This window comes from Egretta garzetta, unplaced genomic scaffold (assembly GCF_000687185.1).
Source record: "Egretta garzetta isolate BGI_Z169 unplaced genomic scaffold, ASM68718v1 scaffold234, whole genome shotgun sequence".
Taxonomy (NCBI): Eukaryota; Metazoa; Chordata; class Aves; order Pelecaniformes; family Ardeidae; genus Egretta; species Egretta garzetta.
The window spans coordinates 359,095-381,991 of NW_009259528.1; the positions used below are offsets into that span (position 1 = coordinate 359,095).

Here is a 22,897-nt window from a genome sequence, read left to right on the forward strand (position 1 = left end):
CTTCAACTTAGGTGAACTCCCCAAAAAGCCCAAGGCCAGTCAGCCAGTTTTCCCTCACAGACCCTGGAAAATGGCACAATTCTGGACACTGGAGCTGCATCGATGTCTGTCTCACCACTCCAAGACACCCTCCCTACCTAGCTGGTAGCGCAGCAAATCACACTGCTTTAGTCTTGCAGGGCGACTTGCCTAGGGACTAACATCAGTAAGCAGAGATAAACAACCCAATCAGGAGGGCTCTAACCCAGCCAAAATGGCATGCTGCAAGGGAAAAGGCTAGATCAGATGCTGGGGGTAAGGGGAAAGGCAGCAAGAAGTGGATGCCCTCCACAATTTTCCATGGGGTCGCTCTCTGCAGGCAAAATGATGCTCCCCTACATGGTCCAAGTGGAGATGCAGCAAGGAAAACAAGAACAATCCTGCCCTGAAACAAGAGGACTCCAGGTTGAAACACAATGATGGGACTCATGTCAGCAGAGAACACACATCTAGATCTTCTGTTCACATCTAGATCTTCTGTTCTGATTATAACCCGTGCTCCTCGTAGGGTTCAAATACCCACACCAGTTTCAGGACTGGGACAAACTTATCTTCCTTAGTAGGACCGTTGGGACTGCAGCCTTTGGAGCCATGTGGAGCTCACTCGACACTTTCAGACACACAAGCTCTCAGGCTCCTACTGGTATTGCTGTCGCCCCTAACTGGAGCCTTGCACGTGCTGCGCTGAGCTTTGTCCCCGAGCCTGAGATGCCAGGCACAGAGGTCTGCTGGGGCTGCACATGCACTCAGCGCTTCCCCCTCTCTGAATTCCAGAGCCTTCTCGACTCCAGGCTCTGCGAGGGAAAGGTCTGGCAGTGTTTACAGCTCTGACCACATTGCTGACGCTTTCCCTGGGTCAGAAGCGATACGGCGCAGGTTGAGCTGGCAGATGGGACTCAGAAAGCATCATCTATCTGCCCCCGAGCCTCTGCGAGGGAAGGTCAGACACAGCACGTGCACCCAGGGGGGAGTCCCAGGCCTGGGGCAGCCACCAGCTGTGCTGGACAACGCCTGCTCCAAGCCAGCCAGCACCAGAACTCTGGAAGCTGAGCCTGCTAGGAAGCAAAGCAGTCAACACAAAGCATCTCATCCAAGAAGTTTCACAGAATCATTTAGGTTGGAAAAGACCTTGAAGATCATCAAGTCCAACCGCTTCCTTCTTTCCTTTTAAAGAAAGATCCAGTTCAAAGGGGTAGTAAGAAATGAAAGTCTTCAAAATTTGAAGGCTTTTTTGCCCATATGTGGATTTTTTTTTTTTAATGTTTTGTAGTTTGAGAGAGTATCAAGTAAAATACCATGGGATGAAAAAAATAGTTTTGTTGATACCCAGGATAGAACCTGAGTGCAGAACACACCACGGGATGAAAAAAATAGTTGATACCCAGGATAGAACCTGAGTGCAGAACACAGCCGTGTCATTCTGTGCCCTCTTATGGGAGCCACGTACGACGCAGGGCACATGCGAGTCCCAGACACGGCTGTACAAAACACTCGCCTGTCATGACACGGAACACGCGTGTATCTGCAGCAGAGACCCCACCGACACACGCCTGGGGGGATGCTCCCCTTGCTTAGCATTTCAAGTGCATTTTTTTTAAACACTGTTTGACCTGTAATACACCCAGATCTCCAGAGGAAACATGAACCTCTTTTTTTTTTTGATTGGGGGGGCATGGTTCTTGTAATCTTGCTTATGATTAAAGCGGGTTTAAAGCAACCCAGATCCTAACCGCTGCCACCTTTCCGATCATAACCACGAGCCCATCGACAACAGGACTATAGGCTACCAAAAAGATGGAGGCCTGTGCCAAAGTGCAACCCCACCTACACAGAGGTACAGAAAGCACGCACAGAAAACCCACGTTGGTCATCACAGCTCCTTCCTGTGGGACAGCCAAAGGAGATACACTGGAGAAGGTGAAGATGCGTGCAACAGGGGAGGCAACAATTCGGCAGTATGTGAAGCTTGGCGATAGAAGTGGAAGAATGTGTTCAAATAAAGAGGAATACTGAAGAGATAGCAAAGGGGTAAGAAACACAGGAGAAGCCCAACACAAACAAGAAACAAAACTAAATGGATTGCTCAGGCATTCGCTGGGAAGTTCAAAGCCAAGATACGAGGATGAGGCATAACCGACACCGTTTAAGCTTCACTTCAGAAAAATCTCTCTAAATCCTTTTAAATAAAACTGCTCAATACTCACATTATCAACTTCATATAACAGCTACCTTAAGGGAACTGAAACCCCCGTGACAGCGTTTGGAATAATTCTGAATATAATCACGTAACTCCTCTGAACTCCCACCTCCTCCTTTTAAACGCAGACAAGAGGTTGATGATTTACAAAGGATCAGCTTAAATCTGAAGAGATGCTGTTCCCCAAAATACCCAAAGGCTGCAATTTCTTCCCATCTTGTGACCAAACATTGCAACAATTCACCCAATGGCTTTTACGTACTCGGCGTGTGTATAGATTTTGCGTGGCTGAAGACAGCAGAGATAACCTGGCCTCGCTGGCCGGAGAGATGCAGTTCAACAGCTGTGCAGTAATCACTTGAGTCTTCATTTCCAGCTGATCCATCTTTTGGGCAGGAAGAAACCCCACACACTTTAACAGGAAGCTTTCTCCTGCAGAAGTTTTCATCCGAGGGTGAATACAGTAATTTTAGGAGGTTTCACTTGTGATTGTTTTGAAATTAGCAACAAGGAAAAATCGATGGGGGTGTTCTCGCACCGAAAACTGGAAGTTTTTACATGATGAGCTCGAAGACAAAAACTTCTGGCACCCCTGGATGAGTTCTTTGCACGGCTGGAAACATGTGTATCGGCACCATAAACGTCAAATGCGTTTGTCCCAGCACAGCTCTTCTCACGTAAAAACTTTGAAGTTGCTCCTGTGAAGGGTCAGCTGAACTGGTTTTTGCTTTTTTCTCAAGTAAAATGAGGTTACTGGCACACAGCAAAGTGGAAACTTCTCAGGCACCACCTCCCTGAGGAGCTACTTGCTAAGATGCACAGAAGTCTCACTGAACTCGTACCTGCTGACCAAGCCTGGAAGTTAACACACAGCAACCCACTGCTTTACCTGCCACCTCTGGAGCCGACTCCCAACAAGCAGCTCGGCATCAGGTGGCGCAGCAAACCCGGATCTTGTAAGCGACGTCAGAGCCACGCTCCACAGAAGCCGACAGCTGAGCCCAGCCCCGACGAGCCGGAGGAAATTAAGCTGTACCTGTCCTGTTCTGCTTTGCTCCCCAAACCAAGCAAAGCTCTCAGGAGGCTGCGGGGGGGTGTCTACCAAACCCACTGTAGATTTTGTAGGACTCAGCTCTCCAGCGCAGAGCTCCAGAAGACTTCACAAGAGGACATCCAGGAGGTTACCTCCTTAGTGAGCTGCACGTGCATGCAGGAGCTACCAGCTATTCTCGGAAGCCCTGTCCTTTCCACCCGCAAGTGCCACCAGGACAGCATTTATTAAAAGGCTGATATTCTGGAGAGCTTTTAAGCTGGAGAAAACAATTTTCTTACCAAGCTGTATGATAGGTGCCCCGTTAGTTTATTTGAATGTGTATTTTGTTTACACATTTCTGTCTGTCCCATCCTACCACAGGCTCTATGGACAACTTCAATAACCAGTACGCAGCTTCTCAGCTTCTGGTATCACTTCTCTCCAGCATCAGGAAACAGAATTGCTTGATGCATAATCCTTCAGCCAATTTAGAGGCATATCTAAATACCTATTTTTAAATGACTGACAGATTACAATGTAATGCATTGCCCAGATTGCCATACTACAGTCGTTTTCCCATTAACTGCAGATATTTAGAAACATATTTAAAAAAAAAAACCTTCACAAAATTAGCAACAAGGAAAAATCGATGGGGGTGTTCTCGCACCGAAAACTGGAAGTTTTTACATGATGAGCTCGAAGACAAAAACTTCTGGCACCCCTGGATGAGTTCTTTGCACGGCTGGAAACATGTGTATCGGCACCATAAACGTCAAATGCGTTTGTCCCAGCACAGCTCTTCTCACGTAAAAACTTTGAAGTTGCTCCTGTGAAGGGTCAGCTGAACTGGTTTTTGCTTTTTTCTCAAGTAAAATGAGGTTACTGGCACACAGCAAAGTGGAAACTTCTCAGGCACCACCTCCCTGAGGAGCTACTTGCTAAGATGCACAGAAGTCTCACTGAACTCGTACCTGCTGACCAAGCCTGGAAGTTAACACACAGCAACCCACTGCTTTACCTGCCACCTCTGGAGCCGACTCCCAACAAGCAGCTCGGCATCAGGTGGCGCAGCAAACCCGGATCTTGTAAGCGACGTCAGAGCCACGCTCCACAGAAGCCGACAGCTGAGCCCAGCCCCGACGAGCCGGAGGAAATTAAGCTGTACCTGTCCTGTTCTGCTTTGCTCCCCAAACCAAGCAAAGCTCTCAGGAGGCTGCGGGGGGGTGTCTACCAAACCCACGGTAGATTTTGTAGGACACAGCTCTCCAGCGCAGAGCTCCAGAAGACTTCACAAGAGGACATCCAGGAGGTTACCTCCTTAGTGAGCTGCACGTGCATGCAGGAGCTACCAGCTATTCTCGGAAGCCCTGTCCTTTCCACCCGCAAGTGCCACCAGGACAGCATTTATTAAAAGGCTGATATTCTGGAGAGCTTTTAAGCTGGAGAAAACAATTTTCTTACCAAGCTGTATGATAGGTGCCCCGTTAGTTTATTTGAATGTGTATTTTGTTTACACATTTCTGTCTGTCCCATCCTACCACAGGCTCTATGGACAACTTCAATAACCAGTACGCAGCTTCTCAGCTTCTGGTATCACTTCTCTCCAGCATCAGGAAACAGAATTGCTTGATGCATAATCCTTCAGCCAATTTAGAGGCATATCTAAATACCTATTTTTAAATGACTGACAGATTACAATGTAATGCATTGCCCAGATTGCCATACTACAGTCGTTTTCCCATTAACTGCAGATATTTAGAAACATACATATTTAAAAAAAAAAAAGCCTTCACAGCTTGGAGAATCAATAAATCTTCAACTTAGATTTCTAGGATAAAATGAGGGGTAGGAAAACCAGGACCTACGTTCCAACATCAGCTGACATCGCCAAATCACTTATACAAATTAAATTAGCCAAAGCTAACATGTAAAGATGATCAAGGAATAACAACAACAAAAACCCCTTCTATAACAAGAACAGCTTTCTGCATAACTGAATTTTCAGAGGAAAACATTACACTTACAGAAGTGAGAAACCATCACATTACCAATTGCTGCGATAGCTTTTTCCAGAGTAAAACAGAGGGACAGTCAAGAATAGGGAGGAGGCAGACAGGAGCTGGGTACCAGTACAGCTTGATACACAAAAAAAAAAAAAACCAAACCAGAAAAAAAACCAGGAAAATATTCCTTTGGCAATTTCTTCAGTGCGGACATTAATACATGAGCAGAGAGCCTGCTGTGAATTACTTTTCACTTTTTAATCACATGGTACAAGCTCCAGATGGGCGAGATGCCAAGTCATTTAAAAGCGTTCAAGTAATATGAATACACACCAGCATTTCATTTAACCTCGCTCAGCTCCGCTAAATGAAGTAACAGTGCTCTCAATCAGGCTTAATTGTTTTAAGAAATGTGCAAAACATCTCTAGCTCTGCTTCAGTACAGCGACAAGCCACTTCCACTCACAGGCTATTTTTAGAAGTCATTATTTTGGAAAATACATCTATAAGAGCATACTTACAGATTGTATATCTTGTAATGGTTTTTATGCTTTGAATCCAGAAACCTTAAATAGAAAAATAAAAGGCATGTATTAATAAACATTGCAATACCGACGACCTCGATTTGCAGCATCATTAGAGCACCACTCAGCACGTGCAGTTCCGCGTTCCAAGTCCCAGCTGGCCCTGCCGTGCCTCAAGTCAAGGAGGCAGCGTGCTGCAAGCCTCACGCACACCAATAGTCCAGCGGCGTGAAGGCGACTGCTTACGCAGCGGAGGAGACCACGACCTGACCTGCGACTGAAGTGCTTACTGCACGGGCCAATCTGCGCCCATTTCTCAGATACCTGCACATCAGTACCTTAGGCTGAGGAAGGGCTGCTTATTTTTAAAGCAGAAGGCATCGATTACACAAGGGACCTGTAAACACTTGCTTCCAATTCAGTCATCTATGCAAAGCATTTTGCCACGGTGGTATTTCCAATGAAAAACCAGTTAAAATAACGTTGGTATTCCAGTTAGAACAGCCGGGATAATTTATTTTAACACCAGGCTTTTAAAGTGGCCCTTATTTGCCACTGGGGTCCGAGGACAGTGCCCGATGATGTTCCTGCTGCAGAGAGGAGGAGGAGGAAGACCACTGCCCTCCTTCGCATTCGCACTCATTTCATTTTCATGCTCACTTTGTAACAAAAACTTCCCATACCAGCCTCGGAGAGACAAACTGCAAACATGATTCATCAAAATTGCCATGATTATATATGATGTGTCACCTGGCAACGTTCAAGAAGAAATAACATACAAATGTTTACACTTAACATCATCAACAGTGTGTATCTGCACATCAGCCAGAAGGAATTTAATTAGCCATGACAGAACATGCTGTTCAAAGTGAAGAGAAACACTAGCTGCTAAAATCCTGGAAAGCTCGAGCAAAAACAAGCTCTGGTTATCAGTCATAATATTCCAGAAGAACCTAGAAGAACTCTGTGGTTAAACCGATGCGTTAAAATAAGAGCAGATGTGAATGTTCCCCATGCAGCACTGAGCACGAGATTCCAATTTCATCAGCAAAAATGTTTCGTGACTCCCGCTGGCGCCCCTGTCGGCAGGCTCTGCGGTATCGAGGGAGGTGGGGGACATGGCCATTTGCTTCAGGAGGTGTCCCTGCTCGTTTAAAACCCGCTGGAGAGCAGGGAGAGCGGACTCCGCTTCCGCCAGCGCTGTCCGCAAAGCTGAGCACGAGCTCTCAGGCGAGTATTTTTCTCAGAACGGAATTCCATCCAAAACCTCTGCAAGCATCAGTCACGGGGGACAGCCAGCAGTCCAGGTAGCACCTCTTACACAGCGGTAGCACTAGATTTGTCAGGATACCAGCTATCCAGAAAAAGCCCACGGGCGTATTCTGGCTCGAGACCAATTGCTCTGGAGCCCAAACACATTGAATTTCTGCAGAAAAAGCTCTTGGAAAAAAATTCCACAATAAGAAGATGACAGGATCAGCTGAGGCCCTGCCAACTGCAACGCAGAGTGCTGCGTGGTCCTATTCTGTACGTTATTCTCATTTAAAAATAGGAGGTGACAAACATGACACCACTTTAGCATCCGGTTCCCTACAGCCACTTCATTTACATCTCTCTGTATCTTAATTTGGTTGATTACACTTTTAGGTGATCACTACTCCTTTTGATCAGCGCTTTAATGGACAACTTCATAATTAGAGAGTCATTCTCTTTCAAAAGTCTAACTCACACATATCGACATACTTAGCCAGTAACATGTATTTTCCTTCACACTGAAACCAACGCTGTGAATGGCAGAGAGCCTTCAAAGGCCACGGCCTGTTATTATTTACTTGGGTTATTCCCATGTCATTTCCCCCAAGTCCAGCCTTTGTTCCTATCCCACAATTTCCATAGGCGGAATCCACCAGGGACCACACACCTGGCTGAGCAGATGCAACGCCCACACCAGCTCAGGGAAGGCTGGCTCTGGCTGCGGCAAAGGCGGAGGGCTGGGGAGCCTGAGTTTGCGGGACAGCCCTTACCTGGCAGCAAAAGCTTTTTCTCGCGTGCAAGCTGTGTGCAATCATACGACGAGAACACACAACTTCACGCCTCTCACCGATTCCAGCAGACGTACGCACTCTGCCAGGGCATTTACAGATTGCTGTGCAGAACCTCGCCGATACGGCCGGCTCTGGGGAAGTGGCTTCTCACTGCCGCCTGACAGAACACGGTCGCTCTGCAAGCCTGCTCAAATCCAGCCACGCAGAACCGACGCCCCCCGAGCTCAGGCAGCCAGCCGCAGCCGCACAGGGAAGCCGCTGCCTCCAGGCGCCCGCTTCTCAGCGGAGGGTTGCAATTCCTCCCGGTGCAGGAACCGAGGAGCTGCCTCAACTCATTTCTGTGCAAAACCTGGATGCAAATTACCGGTGAAATGCAAGCGGTGCTAATTCTGCCTGCCAACGGTTACGAGACACCTTGCGGGGCATCTCGGAGCCGGCAGCAGCGCCTGCTCGCCCAGATACGCCCACCGTAACGCCACTGCCGAACCATGCCCCCGCCTGCACCGTCCCCCCATCCCCAAACGCCCAGTCTCTCGCAAAGCCACTGAACTCACGCCCTCAAACGCCATCATCTCAAAAGCATCACGTGTGACTTCAAGTCAGAATCCTAAACCCACTAACATTCGGCAGCTGCTGCCAAGTATTTGGTGTTTAACGCAAGCTCTCACGCTGCCTTCTCCAGGTAGGGTGCTGACTGAACAAATTACAACCACGCTCCTACGCCTTCCACTGTTGTATCCAGCAGTTCATAGCAGGTAACTTTATTCGATGGTAAAAATGACAAATTGTAGGGGTTTTTTTACAAAACGTGATATAAACCGTCACCAGCAATAACGAATTTCAGCTGATTTTTCTCCTCGTCCACAATTACTGAACACAGCCAGATGTAAACGCCTTTCTCTGAAGTCACCCATATTTACTACTTTAGACCAAAATTAACTGATCAAGCACTTCATTCATCGACTGAAGAAAGGATATGGGCAAACATATCCTGAAATGCCATCGGCTCTCTGAGCGAACTCTCAACGCCAGGACCAGAGGCACGGGCTAACCTCTTCCTAAGAGCAAAGAGCCTCCGCTTACTCCCACACAACTTACTGAAGGCAATTTTTCATGCTAGGAAGCAGATTCCATGCATCCGAGATCAACCCAGAACAGCAGCCGGGCCTAAAATTCTTGAAAATATCATTTTCCTTGTTTCCAACATTTTTCAGGAAAGCTAACAAGGCAGCATCTATGAGACACAAAAATCTGGCCATTGCTACGAGTCAGAACACACATCCTTTCCTCGGCAGAACATAAACGAGCACCGAAAAGGATTCTTATGGTGTAACCAGAGTAAGTTAAGGAAAAGGAAAACAAAGGCTTACCTTACTACATCATCAATGTTGTTCCGGTACACTCCTTCAAGCCTCTCCGCAGGAAAACCCATAGCAATTATGTTTGGATAAATATCTGAATATGCAAGTTAAGGAAATATTTTTACAGCATGTGAAATTTCTACAATAGCATCAAACAGATATTAATCAAATGTTTAACTGTAGCAAAGTGAGACCAACAATGCCGACCAACTCCCACATGCAAACAATTCAGCTTTATACACACAGTAATAAGAGACTTTTTCCCAAAAAAAGGGGGGGGGGTGGTGGTGTCAAATCAGGACAGTAACTTTTGAAAACACAGTACTTTGATGGCAGCTGCTGTAACAGAAACCTCCTGCCACCTCAAGCAGGTAACCTCCTAGAAGTCCACGCTCTTGGGCACCTGATGGGTAACTCCCCTAGGAAGGGAATCCATCAGAAAAGCAGACAAGGAATCCACTTCTGCCGTACATCACCTCCCTGGAATCGCACCGGCACCACACACCGGTCCTTCTCTATGGCCTGAGTGGCGTACTAAATCCAATGGGAAACCGTTAAGATAGCCTCGCGTGACTGAAGCGCATGATGCTCCAAATTAAGCCCCACGTTCCAGTCCCCAGCGATCCCAGAGGAGCTGTACCACGCAGGAGTGTGCTTCAGGCCCTGGCACGGCCTCGCAAACCCCGATGTTTTCATCGCTTCCCCTGACTGCCACGGAACAGACCCTACCACAGCCGCTACGGTAGCGCTGGGTGCCTAGATGTGAGGCACTGGGACAGATGGGAATGTACAGATCTGGCCAGGATTATGTAGCTTATTTCATAAAAAAACCAATTCCCCACCTCTGGAAAAATATTCTAGTTTCTTATGCTGAACTACCTGCAGTGCACTTGCCAAAAGCAACCCGAGATAAAGAACTCGGGAAAAGCACCTCCTAGCAAGAACAAATTAGCACCAAGGAAAAAGGCCAAGTAAGAAAACTGGAAGTTTCCATTTAGAGCTGATGCAGTAAAGAATTCACAACAAATCGCTAGAAAATTACTGGTATTTATTTTCCTGGTGGTGCAACAATATATGGATTTTATTTTTTCTTTTAAACAGAACTCAAGAAAAGAAAGTGCTCCCAAGTTTTAAATGTTATTAGAAATGATAACATCGTGAAGAAGCTTTGCTGAAAAACAAACCAGAAATGAAACCAGCAGCTCAAAACCAGACCATACCCTACCGCATTAACATACTCCTCCTCAAACTAATTTTAGAAGGAGTAAGAACAAAGCACGGCATGTTTGAAGTTGGCCTGCCTTAAACAAGGGGGCTGGAACAGGTGATTTCCAGAGGTCCCTTTCGACCTAAATTACTCCACAACCCCAAGAACTGTTTTTATTTCCCTGGTTAAAATACAACAAAGCTCCAAAGAGCAACCATCAGAAGGGAAGACGCTGCAGCAGCTTCCAAGATCTCAACATTGCAGTTGCCTGTACAGGAGGAACAGCCTGAAGCGGGACACACACTACTCCACGCCATCCTTGCAGAATTCCCGCGAGCCTAAGTACTCACAGGGAAGCAGCACGGACCAAGTTCTGCATTTACACAGCTAGCCAAAGACTTAAGAAAAACATTAAGAACTGAACACAGGGAAATAATGTTTTCTACTCTCAAAAAAAAAAAAATTAGCATTTACTGTGTTGTAACCCCAGTATTAATGGACATTGGTTTGCCTGGACTATTCAAAGATGATTTATGGAGACAATGAGAAAAATATGAAAGCTTTTGAGAAATCCAAATAAAGATCTGTAGCTGCCTTAAACATAGACACTCAAAGGGGTTCATGTCTGGTTTCCAATTTATTCTGTACTTCCCAAACCCTAAAAAAAGCTCATATTAAAAAAAAAAAAAAAAAAAAATCAAGTTGCTTAACTTTCAGAGCCTGTGATGACTTCAGCTACTATCAAATCACAGACATCTTAAACTTTGAACTTCACTCTGAACGCATTTCACTCCGCAAGCAGCCCGCACCTCTGTCAAATGAAGAAAAGGCGATGTATGATCAGCAACGTATTTACTGCTGTATCGGTTACCGCTTGCCATAAGCGGAAGAAACTGGTTAGAAATCACGGGCACTTGCTCCATGCCTACTAAGAGCGACGTACTCTCCCCCCAGGCAGCACACCCCGTGGCTCCCTCCCGGACCCAGCGCTGGCTCCGGGGAGGGGGTCCTCCTGCGCCTGCTCCGAGCAGCAGGGCTGTGCCCGCGACCGCAGCGAAGCAATCCAGCGTACCGGCCCGCTTTCCACAGCGCTGCTCCACAGGAGACAAGCATCCACGCTAGCAACAGGGGCAAAATAAACTCATTTTGACACACCGCATCAAAACAAAACTGTTTCAATGCTAGTGTCACCTGTGAGACGTATGCCCAAACTTCACCCAGTCACCACGTAACTCGCTCAAATTTCTATTCGCGACTGTGAGCTTTACTACACAATCTTCCCATGCGTTTCAGCCTGCCGTTTATGTTCAGATGCTTTTCTTCTGCTGTTGGCTGTTCCTCTCCGAGGCTAAGAAACAAGATACTTTCCAGGATTCCCAGCTGGTGCAAGATAGAAGAAAAGCAGACAGACACCCCAAGCGACGGGAACAGAACATCTTAACAGCAGCGTTTCCAGTTTGCAGGCTCACAGACTTGTCCAAACACCAAAGCCTCAACACACGCAGGCAGAGATAAAAAGTTCCAAAATAACCGGGGCGGTCTCACGCTTTTGGAAAGCGCGATCCCCTGTCGGCTCCCACACCCCATGTGACCCCTCTCCCCTCCCTCGCTCAAGGGCGATGCACGAGCGGGGCACGCATGGCTCGCATCCGCTTTCTTTCAAAGAGGAGCGAGCCAGCAGAACCCAATGCTTAAGCTCAACTGTGCATCGTTACGGGTGCATTTTAAACCCAGAGCTGGTATTGCAAAGGTGCTCCGTGGTATGCCAGCAGGGAAAGAAAATGGGAAAAAGACTTCAGGGGCGGGAGAGCACACGAACCAATTTACAGATGCTGATTCAGTAAAAGTATTGTATAGTCTGGGGTTCTTCAACCCGGCAGCACAAAAAATGCAATGTTGCTGGAAAACAAATATCTGACAGCTGTGATTGCTGCACGGGAGGGTACGGAGCCGAGCCGGTTACGGGAGCAACCGTCCACTGAGCATCACCTTCAGCAACTCTGCCACCAGCCACGCTCGACGGCTCACAGACACCGCTTCTCACACCTCACTTAACACCGATTGCCTAAGCTGAAATTAAGATACTCGCTACCAAGAGGAGGTTTTTACAAAGGAGCTTGGAAGCTGGGCTTACATTCAAAGCAAGACTTCTGAGTCACCACAAAATTGGTAATGATACTGATAATTTTAGAAATCTGGAAGAACTGATGATTTAAAACGTGCAACAAGTTCACTATCAATTCCAAGCTTTTTTTTTTTTGAAAGACAGGCAAATGAAAATGGCAAAAGCCTCAGCCACCAATTGAGGCAGCTCTACAACACAGGCAAAACAAAGCTAACCAAACCACTGTTAACTACCAAAATTTGAAATGGGCTTCCTAAAAAAAAACATAAAATAAAGCCCGCCACATTTTGCCAAAGCAGCTCTTTCCCGAGAAACCCATTCCCAGAAATGGTTTCAACAGTTTTTAAAGCACTCATTCCTTTCTCGATCTTGTAAACATGGAGGCTGGGATTTTAATTCGTGATCAGAGAAAAAAAAAAAAAAAAAGTGAGAGACTCATACACAACAGCAGAACACTGAGATGTCATCCTCTACTCGAGTTCATCCTTCCTATTAACCACAGAACTTGGGCTTTCAAATGCAGATGACACTACGCTATACCCTAGGAACCTCCAAAGTGCCCAATGATTTGCTCAGTTACCAAATGCCGCGACGCAAAAGCGATGCTTCGTCAATACTGACGACGTACCAAAGCAAGTGATCCATACGCCACTTCAGAAACGCCTTTGCTCTAATGCTGCTCGTGGATTTAACAAAACGCTGTTCTTAAAGCCTAAAATCGTTCCCACATGCTAAAGATGATAGTCCTTCCAGTTGCTATGAGAAAAATCCTGTATCATTATGTAAATCAGCAGTTATAATCACTTTCAAAAATAGCTGTCTATATATTCGCATTATGCCAAGATCAAATTAAAGAATATGCAGTATACACTTGAAATTTTACATACATATACATGTAGATATAAAACCAAATTACTCCTGTTGGTCCTAGAACTGATTCCGCTTGCAAATTCAGCCTTTTTCCTAATAATGGAAAGTGGCCAGAAAAGCATACCACGTTATTTACCAATTCTTACGTTCTTAAACAGCCCCAAGCAAGCTGCAAAAATAGGCAGCTATAGCCTTTCCTGCAGCGACCAACATACTCAATTAACACCTAGATCGTAAGTCATCAGAATTTCTAGGTAATTTTATGAAGTCCTATTTCAAACGAAGTATTTAATCCCTTATCCTCGCTCCGCAAAAGGAAGTCAGCTGTAACAGAAAAACAGAAAGCAAATGACCTAATCTTCCTATTTTATAAGCATGCTAGAGCATGCAGTGCTGGAGAATTTACATACAGCTTTACTTTTTAAACCCAATGCTGACAACGGGTTTTTAAAGCAAAACGCAGATAAAAAAGAACTTTAGAACTATTAGCCCTTTACAATCAAAGGCCTCAGGAAGACCTACCATGCATTAGGCTTCGTCTTTCTTTAAAATGGAAATTTAAAACAGGCTGAAGGTTCCTGAAGCTGTGAATGATGGTCACTGTAAAGTCATGCTTCGGAGCTAACATTCCTACGGCAAAACCTGAACCTGACCCCTGCAAATAGAAGGGCACCAGTCCATCTTTCCCAGCTTCCAAACATGAATCTTACTTAACAAAGAACAGATCTAAGCTGGTGAATCTTTGGCCTGGAAAAAGCGTCACAACTGCCAGGAATGCAGATTTTCACGTCCCGTTGAGGCAAGCAAGGCGAGTACTGGCTTTAACCCGCCCCTCAAGAGCCCACTCCTCACTCGCGCGCGGGCTGCTGTCAGTTGTGCTCCGCTACGCGTCACCCGCCACCTCCCTGGCTGCGGGGAGCACCAGCGCAAGGGAAACCAGCCTCTAGCACGGGGTGGCCAAGCTGTCAACTGCTACATCCCATCTGATAGCGACACCGAAGCGCAGAGGAACAACACGACTTTGAAGTCTCCGAAAGTAGCTTTGTTGTCTCAATTTGTCTGCAATTTTCAGGAACTCTGACTTCAGTAACCATGCAACGTGGTCTAGCGGCGCATCTGGCCCTACCAGCTGTGAAATGTTAGCATGCTAACCTCAAGCCCTTTAATTCCAGCTTAAACAAGTCCGTATAGCAATGGCAAGAAAAAAAAAAAGAACGGTTCTTGCTGTTCGACAGCTTGACAGCCTGAAGCTACGGGGGGAGTGTTACGAGAAGTGTCCGCACTCCATCCTCAAACAGATTTAAAAGTCCTGACAAATGGCCAAGCTCTTATTAGTGCCATTTTCTTGACAGCATCCCTAAAAAAAAAAAAAAAAAAAAAAAAAAACAAAACCCAAACCACAGGGAAATATACCCAACCAAATCTTGAAAAGTTCCCTAGCACACGTGCTGTTTAGCCTGTACACACGCATACCTTTTGGGGTTTTTTTAAATAGGCAGCATTTCCATTAGCCAGCACGAAACGCAAAATAAGTCTGGATAATCAGGAAGTATAGAGGAAATGAACAGGAAGAAAGTTCTTCAGAGCAAAGGAGGATTCCTTGTAGCCAGCCAGCTGCACTTGCCAACTCTACCATCTGTGCCTTAAAGAACAAGAAAAGAGACCAACTCAGATGTGGCTGAGAGAAACATTTTATGATTTAGAAGAAATGCATTTAACCCCTTAATGCTCAAGATTTCAACTACAACCCCCCCCCTTTTTTTAATACTTTTAAATCTTTCAGCTTGTAATTGAAACACAGCAACCTAGACAAGGAACAACGAAATGGCAGCTCCGCTGTATCTGGGAGGCAAACCTGTCCAGATGGGGTCATGGGGCTGACAACAGGTCTGGAAGGGAACTCAAATTCCCGCAGAAGTAAATCAGAAGATGCTTGAAAGATGACACTGACGGGTTGTCTCGGGAACTAGCTACTTCCTCAACTCACTTCCACACCATAGCAGGGCTTTTGGACCTGCTTACTATATTGCATCTGGGAAGTATTCCCAGAGCAAGGGTCTCCCTTCACCTGTGAGAGGTCTGTGAAATGTGTCCTGGAGCTCTCGGCCATCTGGAGGCTTTGCTGAACAGCTAATAGGATCAAGATTGGAAAAAAACCCACACATAATCTACACAAGAAGCAGGCACCGTGGGTTTTTTTTGTTTTTTCCAAAGCACCGTATCAACCTCACAAACCTCACAGCCTAAATACAAAAAACAGCAGCAGAGAAGCACAGAAGAGGAGAGGCCTACTCCACAGGAGAGCTTGTTCTGACAGACTGAGAAAAAGATCCCTGAAACTTCCATTTCAACATGGTTTGGAATCACAAATAAAGACAGGAAAGCAAGCAGATAGCAGAGAGAACATGAGCTGCTTGTGAAGAGCTGCAAATCCCTCTAAAATAGCTGATGATATTACAGGACAAAAAAGCTATCCCTCCCATTAAGAAAAAGCCAAGAGCAAACAGGAGCATAACAAGCGAAGCAAGAGCACCCTGTGTTATTCATCTAAAACTCGACAGGAAAAACTCTTCAGCTGAGGAGCCAAAGGCTGGGCCTCAACTCCTCACTCAACTTTAAGTCCAGGTTTGCAGCACTGGACAAAACCCTACAAATCCCAACAAGTTTCTGGAGGTGAAAACATGCAGAGGTCCAGATATGAAGGCTTTATTGTTTCTGCTCAGGCTTTGGAAGAAGCCGCATCCCATCTTATCACACCTACCCCGGCATCCAAACCAGACGCCAGCAGCCCGAGGCCAAGAGCTGCGCCGGTGCCAGAGGACAACCGTAGGTGCGAGGCTGAGCCGCTGTCCTCCAGGCCACACATCTGCTGCGCGCATCTTCCCAGCAGAAGGCAGCGTGCAAGAGAAGCTTGGCTGCCGCACAACGGTCGGAGAGTTCCCAAGTGACGAATTCCCCTACTTTAAGGGACGAACTCAATTCAACATGAAGGCTCTCGCGGCAGAGGTCGGGACCCCCCTGGTACGCGTTCTCAGCACACTACCACGCTTCGCAAGATCTCCTTTAAAGAAGCACCGGCGTGTACTTAAGCATACCCTAACCTCAGGCACCCACAGAAAAATACAAGAATTTTGTTCAGTAAAAAGAAGCCAGCACAGAGAGTCGCTACTTTGATATTTACTGACAGGAAGTAAAAAATGGCTGTCTCAACTTTTTGCAAGTCTGAAAGGACATCCAAAACTTTCAGAGACAACGGCATTTAAACAGCTATCGGGACGGAGGACAAATGTGTCATGCTAAAAAGATTTATAAAACATAAGCTGCACAAACTAGGATTCGTATGAATTTATCAAACCTTAATTTGGGGGTGGTGATCCAAGAGAAGATAAAGGCCAGCAGCAAAACAAGACCCGAGGCCACCCTAATGAACCACTTCTCAACCATCGAGCCCCAAGCAGGTAACACTAATTTCATTCTAATGACATCTAGCGCTTCCCTCCTCTAAATGTTAGTACAACAAAAGGACATTACCTCTTTAGCTCACCCACACAGGAAAGTAAAGAATAGAAAATACACAACTACTTCAATTCTAGCCCTATACACACGCAGGCAACGCAATGAATTAAGCAGAGGCCTCTAAGAAAATTAATCATGCAATTAAAAGCTATTATTCTACAGCTCCACAAAGGCAGAATAAGTTTATAAAGACATTTCTTAAGCACTTCACTACAAAAAACTGGATATTAAGCAGTTTTTATGCACTGCTGCACGTTGGGGCTGTGAAGCTGGGACTTCATCTTCAAAGGGAACAAAGCCAGCTTTTGCAATAGTCATCATCCCAAACACTGAGCACTTGAGTTCAATTTTTTAGCTGCACAGCCAATTACCATTTGAATCGCAGAGCCTACTACTTTAGCTACGTTGCCTAAAAATCATTATTAAGATAACCTAGATTTATGCAGCACGATACATGGCCTAATTGCACAATTATTTACTTCCATTATATAAAACTTCTTTTTTTTTTTCCCGGGCCTTATAGGCGAGACAGTAAGCGAGGCAGATGACGATAGGAGCAAAGAGGATGCTAGCTTGAATTAGAAACCGGAACTGGAACAAGGATTTGTGTACATCTGGAGTATCAGTCTGGGACTAGGACACATTCAAAAATGAACACCGATCTCTGCGCCCAAAGTACAGTCAACCACCCACAAAGCATTCACGTTTCAGAGGAGATCCTGCTCTACAGGGCCACTGCAGAATGTTCCCCTATTTCCAGATAAATACCCTTTTTACAGTCCAGAAATCAGCACCCCAGTAACTCGCCCGACTGCACACACGTGCACAGCTTTAAGCCCCAACACCTTCACACCCACTCCGGTATGCAGGAGGAGGCATCGGGCACATCCAGCAATCGCTGCTCACGGCTCCGGGCTGCATCCCATTTACCGCCCCCCCCCCCAAAAGCTATGCTTTAATGAACCTTCAGTACCCACCCTCCCTCAGGCACGGTGAAGAGTGCAAACCGCGTGTAGCTCCGAGCTCCAGCTCACTCGCTGGGTACTCGAATTAAAGGGAGGTGGGCTTTAGAAGGGAGTTCGTTATGACTAACGACAGCAACTTCGGTCTGCAGCGTACTTAAGGGATCTGACAGCTCAACAGCCTATTCCCTCCCTTTTCTTCGTGTGTTGGGACACAACTATTGTCCCTTAAATCGTACAGGAGCCATTTTCTTATTGAAACACGTTGTAAGGGAAAGGCTCTAGGCTCAGGTACCAGGGGTGCAATTTGTCAGCTTATGCAGCATTAATGTGGCAACAACATTAATCCACTAAAAATACAATTTCATTTAAGGAACTATTCAGAGATTCTCAACTGTCAAAAGCAACTTGGTAGACAGAAACTTCATACATAAAATTTCAGCTCTGCAGTTACTACACTCTCAAGTTTAGTTTTGGCATGGCTTGATGTTTTTTAGCATGGGGGGGTTAACATAATGTGTTAATAAAACACATTCTTTCGGTCGTGTTATTACTGAACAAATTATACCAATTGTTTCTACAACAAAGAGGATTTAGGTGTCCAAATCACCCGACCAGGAAGAAAATGGAAAATACAGTCAGCTCTCTTCTGGGAGAAAATTACAAAATTCTGTACTCCTCTACACCGTGTTTTAACACATACGCTCAGCGAACACCAGCTTCCTCTACAGCAGTCGCTGTACTTCAAAGCTTTTTGGGAATACAGAAAAAGTTCTGAAGCGAGATGCATCAAGCGTAGCACTGGATAGCACAGGAAAAACACATTTTTGACCCAAAGAACTCTGCTGATCACCAGCCTAGCAGCCATCAAGAGCCAACTAATCTTCCCGCGTGTACTATGCTGCGGCAGTAATAGCCATTTCAAGCGTTGCATAAGCTCCACACTCAAGGCTATATCCGTTCCCTAAATACACCGTAACCGTCTCACGAAGTCAGGGGAAGTCACATGTAATTACCTTGAGGACAGAAAGGCCTTCCCGACTAGCACACGTTCCTAGAAAGATGCACTTTCAAAATTCACCAAAATTCACCAACCTGCTCCATGGCCAGCACTGGGCCCAGCGTTGACGCATGGCCAACCAGTTACACCAAGAGCTAAACCGAGAGCTTAACGGTGGGATCTTCAGTAGTCCTCACTGACCTAACCGTCCTCACCCAACCTGCTGACCAGCCTCAACAAAGATAACTCCTCAAGGGCCTCGACTGCCGACACCTCATCAGTCTTACTGTAGGAGATTACCAAGATGAACTTGGATTTTTCCTTAAAAAAAGAAATGCCCAAACCTAGGACCAGTCCTAGTAAAGCCTGCGCTTTACTCAGCATTACCCTCTTAATGTTTAACGGCAAAGCTCTGGATGTTCTGAAGATGACACACACTTAACTAAGCTTACAAACAGATTTCAGTGAAGATTAGCTTCAGCTGCATTTTTTCTAAAAGGTCACCCTGCAAGAAAATTTTGTGAGTGTCCACATTAGCTGTACTCGTTTCTTCCCCCAGCGGAAAAGAACATACAGCCGTCACTCCAACAGCAGAGCTACGTGAAACCAAGAATCAGTTTGCAGCTTTTGTTGATTTAAATGCATGCACAGGCAGTTATTTTTTAACTTGGTGTTTAGCTTGTACAAACAGTCTCCAGCAACGCTGCACACTGATTAAAAATTTCTGATGATGCAAGATCGAGTAGTTTATTAGGAAGCCTGCACTACATTCAAGCAAGCGCAAAGAGACGAGCTGCAATTTGTCCAGCATCTTTTCAGCCCCTTTCTGCAGCCAAAAAGCAGGGCAGAAAGGGGCTGAGGCTACGCTGAATGGATGCGGTGAGGGTTGGGCAATGGAGCCCTTGCTGGAAAGGTAGGGCTTCCGTGCGTAGGCTTCAGCTGTCAAACGACGCCATCGACAAATATGCACGTAGCACGGCGATATGTCAAAGGGTGGTTGGTTCTTTTTAAGGTTGTGAGGAAAAGTAAGCGACGTAGCACATCTCTAGCCCCAGAAGAGAAAACGCATGGACACACTTGCATCTATCACCACCTCGCTTTCTCCACGTGGAGAATTCAAAAATCTTTATCCTGGGTAAACGCAGAGAGATCGAATGCATCCTACAGCAAGCAGGTGACCAAACCAAACTCTGGGAAGTCCCCAGCCAGAACCGTTCTGCTGCTGTCTTTTCAGATAGACTTCTTGGATTAATTCAGAGCAAAACTGGCACTCGTCGTCTTGTCCAAAGCCCAAGATTGTCCCAGGCTCCAGAAGCAAAACGAGTCTGTCGGGCTCTTAACACTGCTAAGTAATATGGCTTACTCCGGAACAAAGAAATACTTTTCCACCCATAAAACGCATTGCCAGTTGGTTTCTTTTAGTTTCTTCTAAACCCTCACCAGCCCTTACTGCGCCCGTGTGCAAGAAAAGCTTGTTACAAAACATCTAACAAACTGCAATTTTAAAATGAAACCAAACATTTTAAACAAAAGGCATTTCCAGCTCAGGCTCTATTTTTAAATGCAGTGTGTACCTCACGCCACTAATTCATTTTTACCCTGGAAGCTGAGCCATTTTGAGTGAAGTCACGTAATTTAAAATTTCATTAAAAATACAAAGAGCTGTAAATAGCACAAAGCAGTACGATACTCTAAGGAGCTTCCACGCGCAATTTCAGCCTTCTCTGCCTTTCATTAGACGAGCCAAACGACACGTGAGGCTTCTAAGTAAAACGCACCCAGCATCTCATCTTTACTGAATATTGCTGCAGTTCATACAACTATGTAGGTCACGAGCTACACATGCTTCAATTAAGCGTCGAGGCAGGCACGCTCTACCCTACGCTCAGGCTAGATGGCCGCGTTCTGTGCATAGCAGAAGGCCTGGAAGGACAAGACAAAGTTCTACCAAAGCTATGATGTGTAAAAGAAGCAGTTACACGAATTTTTCTCCTGTAGCCTCAAATACTTAAGCCACTTGCTAAACTCTGTTATGCACAGGCCTTTCAAGACGCGGGCAATCAACGCAACGTGCAAGGCTGGCATGCCAACATTCTCTCTTCACTGTTCCCTGCAGTAAAACGGTCAACGAGCAAGCTGCACAACTTCAGACGTACCAGAGCCTACAGTGCCTCAGCGAATATACTGGTCACTGCATCGTAAAGAAATGCAGCCATCTTAGAAGAAAGCCATTAATCCAAACCTTCCTTCTCACCCGTTTGCACCAAAGGGTATCCGGTATTACAGGAATGAAAGAGAAGCCCAAATAAGTCAGAAACAAATACAGTATCTATCTGAAATAAAGTACTAAAAGCAGATTTAATGTCTCCACCTTTAAAACCCTTTCCTTGTCTAATTTCAAAATATTTTTTCCAGGAAGTGCATAAAAAGACTGTTCAGAGAGAAAAAGAACAGTTGATTAGATGAAAAGTAATGTCAATAGGGTTTTTTTAAAGATGCTTGTTTCATAACTAGCACATAGGGCTATTCTCATACCACGTGCGTGAAGCCACTGATTTTGAGAAGTCCCCATTTCCCTTTCCTAAAATCCTACATTATCCACGCAAGAAGAATCCACAACCGACTCGTCAGGAACTGAAAGTCCCAAGTATGATGGACTGTACCATACATGCATCAGCACCAGTTGTAAAAGGATTTGACACAGCCCAACAGAGAAAAGAGAGAAAAAGGAAGAAAAAAAAAAAAAAAAAGAAAAAAAGAAGAGGTCCCTGAAGGGGATTTTGGTAGCCCAGCGCCTAACCCAGCCCGCCTTTCGGCACTCAGGTGTGCCCTGCGAGAATTGGCCGTGACTGAAACACAAAGACCGCAAGTCTTTGTCCAACTGGGCCACCGAAGACACGAACCCTCCCTCAAGGATGGGTAGAAGAAAAGACAGGCGACGCAGTATAGGCTGGAGATCAGGCACCTCACCCGGATTCACTGGAGATTCACTGCATTCCCCACCTCCCAAAGCTCAGGGAGTAATCACCAGCTACCCAGTACTTCGGAGTCTCCACCACTGAAGTGCTTGTACAGAAATATTTGCTGTAGGAGGAACTCGCACCTCCATTTCCGATATCCCGGCTAAATGCCCAAATCGCTGGGCTATCCAGCTCCTGCCAGTCCTTTCAGCTGAACAGAAGCAGCTACCCCGGAATAACCAGTAATCTGTAACAGAGGACACTCCTGCAGACAGGGGCACGGAGCTGACCAACAGCAGAAATGCAGAGGGTAGCTTGTTTTGGTCTCAAAATTTTAAGCTCCAGCACACGGTGAGAACTTAAACCCCGGTCCTCCTACCATGCACCACTTGCCTTCCTCAACAGCTCACTCAGATAAGAAACAAACAGCTTAAACCCTAACATTGCACGGTTGGAGAGCGAACTCCCAGCTCGGTCCTCTGTCTGCACGCGTAAGAAATAAATAGGTTATTTTCCAGCTACCAGGTATGAGGAGCAACGACTCCATCAAAGCCCTGCAAAAAGAACATCGCCAAGAAGCCTGCACAAAGTGATAAAAAATTAAACTTTCACTTCTGCAGCATCGTCAGCCTTCAAGCGAAGCCATTGCACTGTACAGGCAGCAGTCTTCATTCATTAATTATCTGTTCAAAATGTGCAGCTGCTAAAAAAAAAAAAAATAAAGAAAAGGACTGTCAGTACAAGCTTCTTCCAAAGATATTTTTGCAATCATGAAAAAACGCACCTTTTCTATAAATTTCATTCCAGAATTGCAGCCAGCTACCCCTCTTAGGAAAACTAGCCTAAGCCCAGTGTTCAGTGGCCTACTTCTAAAGTAAAATCCCAAGAATAAAATTAAAGAGACAAAAAAGTAAAAAATAAGCAATAAACTCCACTTGGCATATCATTGGCAACCTTGAGCAAGAAAATCCAAGTCACCGATTTCTTGCCAGGAGCAGATCACTGGTTAAAAAGGTCTGTTTAGGTCAAAAAAAAAAAAAAAAAAAAAAAAAAAA

The 22,897-nt window shown here is 45.7% G+C and overlaps 1 protein-coding gene across 1 annotated transcript in view; it reads right to left on the reverse strand.

Moving 5' to 3' along the window:
- Positions 1 to 12,116, reverse strand: part of PTEN (phosphatase and tensin homolog) — a 34,587-nt gene extending 22,471 nt beyond the window's left edge. Inside the window, exons 1-2 of the mRNA XM_009637537.2 lie at positions 9,212 to 12,116; positions 5,794 to 5,838 (exon numbers count right to left, since the gene is read on the reverse strand). Of these exons, the coding sequence (XP_009635832.1) occupies positions 5,794 to 5,838; positions 9,212 to 9,273 (107 nt within the window). The 5' untranslated portion in view covers positions 9,274 to 12,116. The remainder of the gene's footprint in view (positions 1 to 5,793; positions 5,839 to 9,211) is intronic.
- Positions 12,117 to 22,897: the final 10,781 nt, after the last annotated feature.